Below are 16,246 nucleotides of genomic sequence, written 5' to 3' on the forward strand. Positions count from 1 at the left end.
AATTACCTCCTTTAAACCTGGTCTTCAAAAATAAATTGCCCTATTTTTTTAATCCACTACCAGGAAAATGTACTAGTTAGTACAGTGCCATATGTAAATATATCTTCAAGTGAAAAGCTGGACCTGACTGGGACAAAGAGCTTTATTAGAGGGAATAACTACTTATATGTTTTGAGTGTATAATGTTTTTGGGTTAGATATAGATGGCCTCCAAATGTAATAATCAGCTTAAAATGTATACATGTTCTTAAAATATATATTCTAAAAAACCCCAAAAGATTCATGGGCTATAAAGTGCAAATTGATACCTGTGCAAGGCTGGCTTCAGAGCTTTTGGTGCCACCAGTGAGACAAGATTATAGGTGGTGATGTTGTTAATATCATTGGCATGCAAGAATAAGAAGCAGGAACAGTTTCTGATGTGTCATGAAAAATTTAAACACTTGGCAGAGTTGGAAGATAGTTTGTGTGTTACAGTGAAGGGCACAAGAAAATATGATTTTTATTTTTATTTTTAGTTGGTGATACATTTGTGACAGATCTGGCAATTTTCTGCAATATCCTGGAAAAACCTTATTGAATTAAGTGTCAGTATCTTTAGAGTTCATCATATTAAAAATGCAAAATGGGTATATATTATTGTGTTTTGAGCTTCAAAAGGACTCTTTGAAGCAATGTGCTAGACAGACAAAGTTAAGTGGGATTCCTGGGAAATACTTGGAGGAAAGGAAGGCAGGGTCTCAGTTCCAAACCCAACCTTCTGAATCTGTGCCCTAAGGGGAAACCTATTGTCTCTGAGGACAAGATCAGGGGCCCACACTGGAGAAAAAAGTGATCACAGATTCAAAGGGGCGTTTGTTCTGAAGCTTACAGTTTTTATGAACTTGTGACCACAGAAAAACCTTCTGGTGAGGTTTGAAGGACTGTTCACAGACTTGTTGAGTTGGGGTAATCTCTGATAAGCTTATTAGCATGTGTGTAGGTTCTTTGTTTTTAATCTTTTCTTTCTGATGCTTTTACCTTAAGAATAAATGTACTTGCTTAGAAAGAGCTGTGTGGTAACTTATAATGCTTTGTATACCTCTGAGGAGAAGGCAAAACAGTCCTGCATAGGCAATCTGTCTTGCTGCTGAATTCACAGTGTAGGCAGGGATGGAATTGGAGAGATGACAGCTGGGGAGCTGGAAGCTTTAGAGTAGGTGCCCTTGCTGGACCATAAGGGGGAAATACAGGTGAAGTTGCCCTGAACTGTGACTCACTTGGAAGTGACTTCTCTTTTAGTTTCTTTCAAGGCTGTTTGTTTGAAATCCCCACAAGCTTGCATCTGGCTATAAATTCCACTACACTGCAATGCCAGTTTATATGGATCCTGCTTATAAACACCCTGTATCCTCCTATTGAGTTGAAGTTGTGTTCCTGAGTGCATGCAGTAGATGGCAATTGAGGGGGTTAAAGGATTTTACGTGTGCTATTTTGTTCTGAGCCAAAGTGAGAGGCCTCAATGGGTATCTTCAGTTGTAAGCCATAAGCTTAGTTCCCCTTACTGCCTGACTTGATCCTATGCGGGGTGGGAGAGGGGAACACAATGTTTTACTGGAAAAGTCTTTTCATAAGGACAGACGGTTAAGAAGTAAACCTTTGCTAATTGAAGATGAAGCTAAACCAAACAAAGACTTGGTTTATATCTGTAACTGAAAATAGCTTAACTTACTATTTTGCTCTGCCAGTTACGGAGAGACAGCACATTTTATGGCTCTAAAACACAGCGAGCAGTCAGGAAAGGTGGAAGTTTAACCTCTGTTCTGCAAAACTCTGTCCTTCCTTGCTCCTTACTCATCCAGGGGAGAGACCTTTCAATTTGAGATGTGCTGTGCTGTCCCATTGCATTTCCTGTGACATATTTAACTGAACGTTTTTTTTGCAATATTTCTTTTGGGAGACAAAAGGGCTGTTTGTTGTTTTTCTGTCTGACTTTCTGTAGTAGATAATGAATCTGTATACGGTTTAGGCTAAAATGCCCAGTTTTTGTCATTGCATTCTTTTTTAAAGTACAGATTATATGCTTTGGTTTTTACCTTATGTCTATACTAAAAAAAAAGTTCTGATCTGCTGTGTGGTGTTAAATATCAACTGTGTTTCATCCAGGAGGTGGCTGTATGTGGCAGAGCAAGTGGTCTTTGGCTATGAAGACTTTGGGGATCTTTTGGCACAAAAGGTACGATATAAGATTAATAGGGTGTCAGAAGATGGTGAAATTACAGTATTTCAGGTTTTTCATTGGAAAATGTTTGAAAAGGCTGGCTGAGTTTGGAAGCCTATTCTCAACATATGGACAAAATATTCTCTAATATTTTCACTTCCTCTTTTGGTTCGGCAAAGGAGATCTGCATGTTTGCACTGAGCGCTCAGGGTGAAAGCCTTGCCCCATTGAAGTCACTGGAAATTTTCCTATTGACTTCATTAGAGCCAGGAGTTCACCCTAAGTGTTCATCAATGGGTGCTGTTTTTGAAAAGTCCTAGCCAATAAGAGAAGGACAGACTGGAATATACAGATTCATTCACCTGTAGATTTGAATCCAGTGGAAATGAGCAAAAGTTGCTTTGCAGAGGGTTGTTTGGTGACCCCTGTGAGATAAACTGGTGATTTAAATAAATTTCCCAAATAGCACTAATTAGAAAATGGTTGATATTCTCATCTGGGTAACAAAGGTTTTGAATAGACATAGAGACCTATTAGACTCTTATACATCTCTTAATGTTTCTCCTGTGCTTTGAAAATATAACGAACTCTTAAGGCTGAGTATTGCTATTACATACCTCACCCTCCAGGACAGGGGTGATGCACATTGGCAAGCCGGTGTGAGGGACTTTGCACTACCACTATGCATGCTATACCTATTCTGTGCATAAACAGAGGTCCTCAGTTTGCAGGACTGTCAACCTGGCACTTTTCATGAATTCCCACATGTTTAAGAGAACAAGATTGTTGGAAGAGATCAATCCCTCCCTGGGAAAGCTAGCCTCCCAGTTGGAGAAAACCCAGTCAGAGGCAGAGTATATGAATCGTTAGATATGAAAAATAGTAAAATCAAGTCCAAAAGCATGATTGATGGATTCTGGAGTCAGTGAAAAGACCCTGGCAAACCCCAAACTTGACAGTATCTCCCTGAGTCAGTGATTTTTATTGCACCTTCTATAACATGATCAGGAATGTAAGCAGTCCAAATTGGCTTCTTTTCCCAAGTTGGAGAATTCTAATTCATGCTCCTTGATCATGTTCAGAAAAAGGCCTTGATTTGAGAGACCAGCACAAGCTGGAAACTAGAGCTGAACATCTGCATCTGATCACTTCATGAAAGATTATGAATAAATGAGGCTGAGGCTTTTTGTTTAAACAGGAAAAGTAATAATAAAATGGAACAGGTAGGAGGAATGAAGAAACTGAAATTAACAAGCAAGAAAAACAACCAACCAAACTCAGCTATATATATATTTAAAAAAAAAAAAAGATCCAGGAGCTAACAAGATATGCACTTGCCATAAACCTCATTACTGTAGGCCACACTTGATACCCTTCCAGTGAATAATATTCCTCTCCACAAACAGTCCTATCGGAGTCAATGGGAATTCTTGTGGCATAAGTTACTACTGGGTGTAAGTGTAGCACAGTCTAGGCCTTTGTTTGTATGTTGCATCCCTTTTCTCCACCATGTATCTTTCCGATCTATTTAGACTGCAGAGACTTCTTTGGTGGAAGGACCATGTATTTCTATGTGTTTGTACAGCTCCTAGCACAATGAGGGCCTTATCCTCACTGATCCTCCACTATAATGTAATGTAAAGTATGATAAATAGATGAAACTATAAAATCAAAATGCAACATGTTGACTTTATCAAAACAAAACGTTGATTTCCCTCCAAAAATTGATGAAATCAGTAAGTTCCTGCTAAATATTTCAATTTCACTGAATCGGCATTTTCTGACAGAAAACTGTTCTGTCGGAAAATGTTCGACCAGTTCTCTTTAAAGACTGGGGGAAGAATCTTGAATTGTATCTGAAAGAATGGGGAGCCACTGAAATGTGCAGGATTATGGCTGTGATGTTTTCTTGCTGGTTTTTCTTTCTTAACATGTAGGTTACTCTGTGTGTTATGCCATCTGGAGCTTCCACTTTCACTCTGCGGTTGAATGTGCTCCAGTAGGTCCTATGGGTAGGTGATCGGTGTATGGATCACAATGGATGGATCTTTGTCTAAGTGGAAAAGGCATAGTCTCCTGACAAGCTGAACATGGGAAAAGGAGTCTCATGCCACTGTCACTATATGTATATCCAGGATCAGTGATGAGTTGACTCAGGACTCTAAGATTTAGCACTATCTTGATATATGGTTAGGGGGCCTATTTCTATAAATGGCCTAATAAGAAAATAGAACATTAAAGCCTACAAACTTTGGAGAGGTCAAACAAATTTTACAGTTTGGGCTCATGTCTAGAATATGTGACGCATTAAAGAGTTCATACTGCTTATTCTTCGAGTGATTGCTCATGTGTATTCCACAGGAGGTGTGCGTGCTCGCCACATGCACCGGTGCCAGAAGTTTTTCCCTTAGCAGTACCCGTAGTGGGGGAGCCCCTAGTGACCCCTGGAGTGGCGCCTCTATATCGCGCCATAAAGGGGGCTGCGCGCTCCCCCCACCCTCAGTTCCTTCTTGCCGCCAGTGAAGGTGCATTGGAACTTTGTGCTCCAGCATTGCTGTAGCATCTATCCTTAGTAGTACGATCTTTGACCGTAAATAGTGCATGGTCACTCGGTGTTTTCCCACCACATGACATCCCGGTTTTTAAAAGGGCTGGATTGGGCATTCCCTTACACCAAACCCCCGGTCCCGCTCTGGGACCTGAACCTAGTGCTCTCCCGCCTCACGGGTCCCCCCTTTGAGCCCTTGGCCACGTGTTCCTGGTCCCACTTATCTTGGAAAGTGGCGTTCCTGGTGGCTATCACCTCAGCTCGCCGGGTCTTGGAGCTTAGGGCCCTGACCTCTGAACCCGCTTATACGGTCTCCCATAGGGATAAGGTCCAGCTCCGTCCGCACCTGGCTTTTCTGCCAAAGATAGTCCGGCTTTTCACGTTGATCAGGACATTTTCCTCCCAGTCCTCTGTCCTAAGCCCCATTCCTCCAATGAGGAACGACGCCTGCACATGCTAGATGTGCATAGAGCACTGGCTTTTTACCTAGACCGGACCAGGCCATTCTGGAAATCCTCTCAGCTTTTCATTGCATCAGCCGAGCGCATGAGGGGGCTACCGGTTTCCAACCAGTGGATTTCCCGCTGGATCACCTCGTGCATACGCACGTGTTAAGACCTGGCAGGGGTTCCCCCGCCTCTTATAGTGAAGGCTCATTCGACGAGAGCTCAGGCCTCGTTGGCTGCCTACATGTCTCATGTCCCTGTTCAGGACATCTGTAGGGCTGCTACTTGGTCCTCTGTCCACTCCTTTTCATCGCACTATGCGATCATCTCCCAAACGCGGGATGACGCCCGCTTTGGTAGGGCGGTACTCCACCCTGGTAACCCTTAAACTCCTACCCACCTCCATCAGGTATAGCTTGGAGTCACCTACTGTGGAATACACATGAGCAATCACTCGAAGAAGAAAGGATAGTTACCTGTTCCATAATTGGCGTTTTTCGAGATGTGTATGCTCAGGTGTATTCCACATAGCTGGATGAGGCTAAACTATACCAGTGTGTGGCTCTATAAATGTTATGTTGCAGTGCAATCCTTGCTTTTAGTCAGAAGTTCCTGAAATTGTTTCACTGGTATAGTGCTGTTGCCCTACCTTAATAGGAATGATGCAAATTGAATCCATTTGCTGAGGACTGCGAACTTCTATCCTTGTTGAGCTGCAGTATCAACAATACTACTGTAGAACCTCAGAGTTACGAACTGACCAGTCAACCACACACTTCATTTGGAACCGGAAGTACGCCGTCAGGCCGCAGCAGAGACACCCCTCCCTCCCCCCCAAAAAATAAAAGCTAAGACAGTACGGTACTGTGTTAAACGTAAACTACTAAAAAAAGGGAAAGTTTTAAAAAGAATTCCAAGATAAGAAAACTGTTTCTGTGCTTGTTTCATTTAAATTAAGATGGTTAAAAGCAGCATTTTTCTTCTGCATAGTAAAGTTTCAGAGCTGTATGAGATCAATGTTCAGTTGTAAACTTTTGAAAAAAGAACCATAACTCTTTGTTCAGAGATACGGCCATTTCCGAGTTACGAACAACCTCCATTTCCGAGGTGTTCGTAACTCTGAGGTTCTGCTATATTCTCATCTTTCTCATATACACGCTGTCTCTCTCTAGGGAGTGTATGCTTGACTTGTGGTCGTCTCTTTGCGTCAGCTATTATTATATCATTTGCAAAATCCTCTGGCATTGGAGAGTCTCCAAGAAATGGCAGTAACTGGATTTCTCCATATCTTAGTTTAATTTTGTAGAAGCACGTGGGGAAAAGGAAAACAGCAACTCTTTTTTAGTATTCAAACTAGATCACATTGCTGAAGAAACAATACATGTCAGCTACAGGCTTTTAATGCTAAATAACATTGTTTCATAAACATGCAGGTATTTTGTCCAAACAGTTTAATCAGAATGTTAAAAAATGTATTGCCCCAGTGGGACAGTTCTGCCATAGGCAGAGTTTTATTCTCTATTCTCTTACCTGAGCTGTAAGCAAGCAAAACAAAAGAATCACTTATATTTTTTTATTAATCAAACATTTGTTTTGGGGCCTGAATATAGGAAATTATTTTTATGCATTATGCAAATGACATCTTAAATAAAAACTCACAACACTACAAAAACCCTTAAGCAACACCTAGCACTTCCTTGGCTGCTGACAAACAACACAAATTAACATAATCAAGATAATTAACTACAGCTCCACATTATTTTTTCATCCAGTCTACTGCAGTTTGAAGGCTGCCTTTTCATCTCACTTCCTTACAGATTGAAGGTGCTGAGAGTAACACCTACTAAGTGTGGAGGTTTGAATGTAGATGGGAAGACAGACAGGCTGGGCTTTTTTATTTTTCATTATTAAAACATTAGATGAATAGTTATTACACTAGTGAAGCAGCATCAGCCTTCTGTTAGAGTATTTTTTTCCAATTTGCTCATATGTTTGTAACTCCTTTTTTATTCTTCTTCTTCCATATGGCAAATTACTGCCATTGAAAAACTTGTACTATAAGTGAGAACATTTTTGGATGCATTGTGCTGGTGGCCCCAAAGAGAGGGTAATTATCTGTGTTGCTGGGAAAAGAAGAACATTATTTCTGGAGGCACAGCAGGCATTTTATTAAACAATTGCACCAGCTGGAAATAAATTATTGCCTTTATTTTAAACTACCATTTAGAAGTCTGATGCTTTTGTTTCAGTGGGAAACAAATATTTGGGAAGATTAGGTCTCCTGTGTTGTGTTTTACTGGGGTACCCTAGACCCAGGTAATTACCAGTGGTGTGGTTATTTGCTTCTGTTTTTTACCAAGGCTGTTATTACATATAAGTTAAAGATTGATCCTACTGTTATTCCCCTTCTGTGTGCTATTACTCACTCACTGTGAAGTCAGAAAGAGCACAGATAACAGGTGGATCATGTTTTTAATAGACAGTTTTGTCAACCATGGTATAAAAAGCATTACCTGCAAAATGTTAACTGCATCACTTTGAACCCAGTTTGGTCTTATCTGTGGGAGTGCAGGAGGAGATGAGAACAGCAGTTACTGAGTCATATTTATCCCTGGTGTTACTCCACTGAAGATGAATTTGGCCTATTGGTTCTCCTATGTGCCCAACAGGTTAAAACCTAGGTGCCTGGGACTGGGAAAACGTGGAGGTGCTAAGTCTCAAAGAAAACGAGATTGCCCCAAAAGACACAAAGACTGCTCCCTCCCCCTTTGGACTTTATGGTGTAGGATACATTACTCTGTCCTTTGACACCTAGGACTTCCACTTCTGGAAGCTTTTTTTTAATTTTACTGAAGACTGGATCTGGTACCTGAACTAAAAGTGTGGATTGTCTTTCTGTGTCACTCCTCTGACTCATCACAGTGCAGTTATCACAATGTGGAACAAGAGAGATGAAAATAAAAATACCTCTGGGGGGAACCTGCAGTAATCACCTGAAGGTCATGCAAAATACACTGGGCTTATGCAGTAGTGCATGTTGAACTGATTCATTAATCAAAACTCATACTGTGTTCACAAAGAATAACTGACATTAGCAGAACTACGGTACTTGGAAATCCAATATTAACCTTTCTATTTAATTACATCTGAGGTTTAAAGTCAGAAAGAAAGCCTTTGTTTACTCAGTGGAAAAAATGTCTCCTTTATTAAATAAAGCTAACTTTTTAGAGTAATCTACAGGGCACATTTGTATTTTAGTCATGAAATAAATCCCACCTACCCCACAACGTCACAATTTTGATCTGCTGGGGACAATGCCAAACCCTGAAATGGAGCAACAATGCGTTCCACTCTGGAAGGATCCCGATGGGAACTAGTAAAGGGAGTCTGGAAGAAGAGTTTAAACATACGATCACCATACTTTCCTGGAAGATTTGGGGGGGGGGGAATGTATTAAAGATTTGTTGAAAATATAAAAAAAGTTGGAGGCAACTGAAAAGAAATGGTAAGGACCTGAATTATATATTTTAAAAGAAATTAGGGAAGTTTAATTATTAAAACTCCTCTGCCATGATTCCTACAAAAAACCTGATCCTGGTTGCTACCTTGTTCTCTCCACATATGTCTGCCTGTCACCATCTGTTGTCACTTGTCTTATGCATAGACCGTAAGCTCTTTGGGGCACTTGCTTTCTTTTTGTTCTGTGTTTGTACAGCGCATAGAAAAATGGACCTTTGGCCCATGATTGGGGCTCTTAAATGCCAGTGCAATACAAATGATAACTAATAATCTTCAAGGGTTAGTTCCTGCTGTCCTTCCTCATGTTGAGTAGTTATAGAAGTCTCACCGAAATTAATAGGTCTTCTTGAAGAGTAAAGTATTACTCGGTTTTGAATAAGCGTGGCATCTGGCCCTAAATCACACTGTCTACTGGAGGTATCTTTTGTAGTAACAGATAGCAACAAGAACTGGAGATGTCATGGAGATAATGATTTCCAACAAGAGGCTAAAGCACAATTTGTAGACTAGCCAAGTCTCCCTTGTCCCAGGTCCATATTCACTCTGAAGAGCCCCTTTCTTTTTATCTTCTTCACAGAGCTTAGATCATCCTATAGATTTTCTTTCTCTTAACCATCAACAATCATGAACACCTCAAAAGTATCTTCATTCTCTCCACCAGACCGATTGCTTTAATAGTCCTTTATTTGCCTCTCATCCCTGACAAGACCATGATCAGACAGGATATTTTTTTTCCCTTCCCTGCATTCCAAGAAACATGATCAGCCTGGATATTCCCCTCTCTCCCATGCCTAGGCTTATGGGGGTTGAAATAAACACCAGGCCTGTCACTGACCAACAATGGACACAGAACAGCTTGGAACAATTCTTTTTCTGCAAGAGAAATAAAGTTAAAATCAAATGAAATGAGCAACCCATATATATCTAATCTTATTTATTAATAATGTTTATTACAGTAGTGCCAAAGGATTAACAAGAATGAGGCGCATTGTGCTAAGCAATGTACAAACTCACAATAATAGTAAGCAGTCCCTACTCCAAATAGACAGGACTGAGATGGAAGGGAGGGGATGACACACCTGTAGCATGAACAATATAATGGCAGCAATCAGCATGTTAGTTCCATTATTTTATTTTTTTTTGCCTTTGCTTTGTCTCTCTTTAATTTTCTTTAATCTTCCTTTAATTCTGCCCAATCCTTTCCTCCACTCCTTTCCCTTCCACAGTTCTCCATCTCTTTTTCCCATCTCTTTCATTTCCCTAGATAAATCCAGCCTCTCTTCCTTTCCAAGTGGTGTCCCTCCTTACATATTCATCATTTCTAATTTTCCTTTTGAGAAATCATGCCATCCACAGACAGCACTATATTCCTTTTCTTTCCATGACAGTAATGTTGTCCTGACAGAATCCAGACAGATTTATGGTATTAATACGTTGTTTTTCCGGCAAAAACTATCGTACGCCTTTCCAGTGTTCTGGATGCATTACTGAAAACTTCACCAACATCTCCTTCGTTTAATGCATAAGGTCACAGTGCCATCAATAGTGTCAATGCAGCTTTGACATCTTTCCAGCATCACTTGCCTATTCACTTCAGGATTCGTCTCAGCTCCTCTGTGTTGATGACCTCTGTAGCTATTGATTTCTGTGACTGCAAGACATTGTGAAACAGAGACCTGTGTGCTTTTAGCTAGTACAAATGCTGGATCCTACTTGAAGCTGCTTTTTGAGAGAGATGATCCTCTTTAAAAACCTGAAACAAGATGATAATATTGCTGTAGTAGTAGTAATAATACCCAGCTGTTACCTAGCACTCTTCATTAGATCTCAAAGTGCTTTAAAAGTAGGGTGTCATTATCCCCTTTTTACAGTTGGGGAAATTGAGGCAGAGCTGAGAATAGAAATAGTTGATCATGTTTTTCAACCATCTATCCATGCTCCCTGCATCTATGGCGCATGTGGTAGATAGAGAGACCAGGACAGCTGGAAGCCTTACATGGTAGAATGGCTGTCATGTCCTCCCAAAGTGGTACAATAAATACTTCTAGCAGCACTTGCACAGAAACATGGAGAATTTGGTGGGTTTTCGCATTATAGTGATTCTATGTTAGCAGCTTTTAATTGTTCAGTTTCCATGTTTTAACCTTTTCTTGTATTTGTAATGGTAAATGATCAGTGACTGGAGAACAATGGGAACTGTGCCATGTATTCGGGGCAAGGGGAGGATGTTATTCCTTGTAGTAGTTTTATCATATGAAGCGTAGGGAGCTTGCTGAAAACAGCACCGTCTGCATATTATGAAAACTGGGACGATGAAGTCTGAGTGTGTATTTTGTTCTTCTTTTAAAAATAGTCAGTACTGCCAAACACAACTATAACTTTTCCTTTGTCTAAAGCAAATAAGAGACTTGATCTTCTGAACATGCGACATTAAGTGTTTTAATTCTATTTCCAGACTTGGGGCTCTTGTAGCTGCTTTAATTTCTCACTGCAGAACTTGCTGTCAGTCAGTCAAACAGCAACACCTACACTCTCTCACCATAGTAATTATCGATATTCCTTCTCCACTTCTTGCATACACATACGTCTCTTCTATACAACAGGCCAGTTCCAAGCCTTGTTTTGATTAAGAAATTATCCTAACAGATCAGAAAAGAATGGCTGAGTAGCTGCGGGATAGGATTTTACCACCATTATAAAACAAATGTGGCGTGGATACTTTCTACTTTGCTGTCAAATACAATGCTGGGGAGCTCTGCAGATGTCCCAAAGGCTTTATCTGTAGATTTTGATAGTGATTTCTTCAAATTATGAAGTTACAGGCCATCAGATGCCTGTTCTAAGTTCAGCTGGAAAACTGTAGTCATGCCAACTTCCCTGTGATAAGCTGAATTAAGCCTGTTAAATATTTGGCAGAGAGATGCTTAAAACCCTATCCATGAGTACTGCAAACCAAGACCAAAAGGGGAATGCCTAGAATGAATCAAAATTCCCCTATCCCACTATCAAAATTCCCACTATCCCAATGCTTTTCTGTCCCCTAAGAACTCTTAGGTTTATGAAAGGAAATGTATTAATTGAAAGAGAAGTGCTTCCCTGCAGAGAAAAGGATTATCTTTAAAGATTCTCCATCTCATAAGAGGCTTGCTTCATTAGCAGTCTTTTTTTGTCACCAATAAGCTGACATTGTCTGCATGGAACTAATCCTTCAAGCTCTGAATATGAGTGAGAGATCAGGAATCCAAGTTAGGCAGTAGTTGACCAAAATAGCACTTTGTATCCTTTCAGTTGCCTCAGGCTTGGTGGTTTCCATTCCTGAGAGATGCATCACCCCTTTGGTTTCTGATCTGGTCTTGTATCTGATAGTTAATTATTATGGAAACAGAGTGAAAGCTCTGTCTGCTAAAAGTTAGTAGGATTTTTTTACAACTGGTATTGCAATATATTTAGTGAAGTCCTTATAGAGAGACAAGTTTTGAGTGTGTTCTTCCCATAGATCTAGTGCTCTGTCCCTTTGGTGAATATGAAAGATCCTTACTCTTATTTTCCCCACTTTTAATTACTACTCTGCATATCAGGTGCAAAAGTCCTAGGCTGCAGCCACTGTCCTCCTTTATGAAGGATCGTGTAATCCACTGCCACTCCTTAATGACCAAAGGAAGAGTTATTGATTTAATAAACCCATCCCAGATACCTGTCCCATAAACCCATCCTCCCATCCCAAGTTCAAAGTGTGCTGCTTTTTGAGTAGCTCAGTCTGAGCTAAAGTAAAAGATCATACTTCTCTAATTGAGCCGAACAGGGCACTAAAATCAAGTGAATGTGTTGATATCCTACACGTTTTACAAACTGAACCAATCGAAGGTTCTGCATAGGGTAACTGTGGTCATGCATCCCTTCCAGAACTTCAGTTACACTCAAGGAGATTCATCTGAGCATCATGCCACATTAAGAAACCAGTTCTGCAGAGGGGTAAATGCCTTTGTATAAAGAGTGCTCAGCACCATAAGTGCTCAGCTACTTGCTGAGTTCTGTGCAGTACAGTTTTTTTAATATATTCATTTTAACAATTATCATTGTACCTTCATTGCATTCTTTGCAAGGTAAATTATCAGCATTTCAGCCTTTAGGGCCTACGGTATGGCTAGGTCTACACTACCCGCCTGAATCGGCGGGTAGAAATCGACCTCTCGGGGATCGATTTATCGCGTCCCGTTGGGACGCGACAATCGATCCCCGAATCGACGCTCTTACTCCACCAGCGGAGGTGGGAGTAAGCGCCGTCGACAGGAAGCCGCAGAGGTCGATTTTGCCGCCGTCCTCACAGCGGGGTAAGTCGGCTGCGATACGTCGAATTCAGCTACGCTATTCACGTAGCTGAATTTGCGTATCTTAAATCGACTCCCCCCTGTAGTGTAGATGTAGCCCATGACTGCTTTGAAATAAACTGATGCTGTGGTGCTTTTGTTTAGTTTCTTTAAAAGATTTTTTTTAAATATATTTTTGTTTATATTGAAATAGAACAACAAACATATAATTGATCTTTTCAATTAAGAACAATTTGAATTGCCTGTGTTGCTCATGACCAAGTAGCACAAAAGGAAAATGAACAAATAAGTAGCTGTAAACAAAGAGGAAAGCAACAGGGGTAGCAAATAGGTTGATAAGATACTCCTGTTAGAAGCTGTCTTCCAGAATTAATGTTTAAGCACTGTTTAAAAAGTGGTGGTTTTAGGAAAACTACCCAGCTTTAAAGTTACAGTTATATGAAAGTGTTCTTTTTATTTTGTATTTTATTTTAGTTTTGCTGCTTCTAAAATTAAATTTTATCTGAGATTCATTAAAAACTATTTTAATTTAAAAAACAAAAGGTTATTTTTAAAATGTATTTAATCCGTTATGGTGGTATCATACTCTTCTTTCAGTGACCTAACTGCTCCACTGTATAGAGCTGACCAATTATGAAAAATAGGGATATTCTGTAATATTTCCAGGATTATGTCAGCCCTGTAAGGAAACTTAGTGTTGCCAAAACATAACAAAAAATGTATTGGGCTGGTTGCCTCAGGCTGGTTATTGCTAGGATTTAGAACTTTTAGAGTCTTGATATCCAAAAGGATTATATACTCTTGGCTTTTACATGTGCTGTCCAAGAAAAGGGAGCTATAAATCATACCTTACAAAACTCACACTAGCTTTGATGCCAGTCAGAGTTGCCAAGTTTGTCTTACTGTGAAGCAGCTGTTTCATACACTAAAATAAATACTTAAAAGTAAGTCTTTGAAACAAAACAAAGGGGTGGGGGGGAAAAGAAAGGAGGGAGCAATAAAACAGTATTCCATTGTACGTTAGACTGAAGGAATAGTTCCCTGAAGCACCATCAGAAGAATTACCTGTTCTGTCTCATTAAATGAATACGATCAATGTGCAAACTTATGCAAGTTGAAAAATAGTAGTAACAACCAGGCAAGTTTTTTTGGACTGATAATACACAAAACGCATTGTCACTGTCTGGTATGGTTCTAGGGCATCAGTGTGCACTTTGACTAACCCACATTTTATTTGCTTTGGAACAACGTATATTTTAGAAACACAGAGAAATAAGTGGTGGATCCAGATATAATAGAGGCTTTGTGGCTGCAAACTCCTTCTCTCTTTAAACTGTAATTGTTGGCATTCACTCCAACTCTTTGCTTTGCCACAGGGACCCTTCTTAACATTCTGCTTCTTCCATTGGAGATAAACCTCAATGCCTGGAATAGAAGAAGCTATTCTTGTTTAACATCTCTTTGGTAGCTGTTGCATAGTGCCCTCTACCTCATTCTCCATTTTTGTGATGTGGCTTTGTGATGGGGTGTTCACTCCACACCAGTCTAGAAGGGGTTAATGAGGTAGAGGAGAGGCCAGTTAACTGGATATGCTACAGCTGATGGGAATTAGCTGGCCTATGTAACCCTGAATAATGATGGAACCCAGCTAGGAAGAAACAGGTGGGGCCATGAAGCCAGGAAGCTGGCAGTAGAAGGGGGCTGCAGGAAAGGGGTCTGTAGCCACTCTCTGGAGAGTGGAGAAGGCGTAGGAAAAGGCAGCAAGGTTTAAGAAGATATAGAGCTTGGCTGCTGATTAGAGGGTCCCTTAGCTGTAACCTGGAGAAGGGGATGGGCCCAGGTTCCCCTACTAGCCACTGAGGAAGTGGCATGATTTGGACAGTGAAGGGAAGATGTTGGGTGGGAAATGCACAGTGACCTGTCTGGAGGACCAAGCCACAAAGACAGAGCACCCTGAGTTACAGAGAGAGAGTGGCAGCAGGGTGTGCAGTGAACAGTAGAAGGAAGCGTCTGGAAAGAGCAAATCCCAGATGCGGCCATTAGGAAGCGCCCCAACAGTGAGTGGCCCCCATGACACTTAAGAGCCAGACCTTTGCTCAATGTCTTTTTGAATATACAAATATTTTTAATTTTATTTTTAAATTGCATTTCATGCAGGCTGAAGTTCTGTGTGTACATAGAAGGTACAACGGATGCAGCAGCAGTACATGCTGCCCCACCTCAGGGGCTCCACTTGAACTGGTGTTTTCTTATTGACATGGAGGCAGTAACCACCTTCTGCCGTGTTAGAGACTACTGGCTGGATGATATTTCCTTTTACAGGGTGTGACAAAGCTCCAAGCCTGTATTGGTGGGTCCCACGCTTCCTGGCGGATACAGTGGCCTCAGAAGCTCGCTAAGGCCCTCAATATGACCTCCCTTTCCCAGTATGGCAGCAAAGGTTACAGCTTATTGAGCTACTTTCATCACAGGCCAGTATGGGAGGTGAAAAGGTGGAATACCCACAGACTCTTTTGCTCCTTAGAGCTCCGTAGGCACAGTTTGGTTTCCTGCCTGTACCGAAGTCTGTTTCCTTTCTCCAAGGGATCTCTGTAGATCATGGGGGGAAGAGAGGAGGGAACCCGGGCCCGCCCTCTACTCCGGGTTCCAGCCCAGGGACCCTAATAATAGCAGCTGTTGGCAGCTTCCCTCCTCCACTGACGCTGCTTTGATTCCCTGGGTCACTTCCCAGTGGTCCCCTTTTTCCAAGCTTCACCCTTACCTCAGGGTTCAGTAATGCTTCCTCTCCTCCAGCTCCTCTCACCTGGGCTCCTCTCAAGAGAGAGGACTGGAAAGGAGAGCTTTTAAAGCAGTATAAGTGGGACCTTAATTGGTTCCAGCTGTCTCCATTAGCCTAACAGCCTTAACTGACCCTTTGTCAGTTAATTGAGGTCAGGTGCCAGTATTAGCCTAACGACCTTAACTGGTTAAATTGGCGTCCAGTGTCTTGATTGGCCTGGAGTAGCCCTTGTTTGGCTATCCAGGGAACAGGGACCTGCTCATTCTGAGGCTGATATACCTGCCTTCCACTACCCTCCCCTGCCTGCAGCCTAGCGGGAAGGAGTGGTTGACCCGCTTCCCCTTTACCAGCCCTCTTCTCCGGTGTGTTTTCCCCTCCTTCCCTGCTCATCATGGCGGGGAACACGGCGGGCGAGCCCCCCCAGGT

General features: G+C 41.3%; 1 protein-coding gene across 9 annotated transcripts in view; it reads left to right on the plus strand.

Moving 5' to 3' along the window:
• The window catches only part of CDKAL1 (CDK5 regulatory subunit associated protein 1 like 1), a 790,609-nt gene that overhangs the window by 695,737 nt on the left and 78,626 nt on the right, over positions 1–16,246 (plus strand). For 5 of the 9 annotated variants that reach the window (XR_010597970.1, XR_010597971.1, XM_042860488.2 and 2 more), the window contains one exon: positions 2,146–2,215. The exons of the other annotated variants lie outside the window; for them this stretch is intronic. Coding sequence is in view for 3 of the 5 variants with exons in the window: in XM_042860488.2 (XP_042716422.1) it covers positions 2,146–2,215 (70 nt within the window). In the remaining 2 variants the exon portion in view is untranslated. The remainder of the gene's footprint in view (positions 1–2,145; positions 2,216–16,246) is intronic. 9 annotated transcript variants of the gene reach the window in all.

The sequence above is a fragment of the Chrysemys picta genome, chromosome 2 (assembly GCF_011386835.1).
Source record: "Chrysemys picta bellii isolate R12L10 chromosome 2, ASM1138683v2, whole genome shotgun sequence".
NCBI lineage: Eukaryota > Metazoa > Chordata > Testudines > Emydidae > Chrysemys > Chrysemys picta.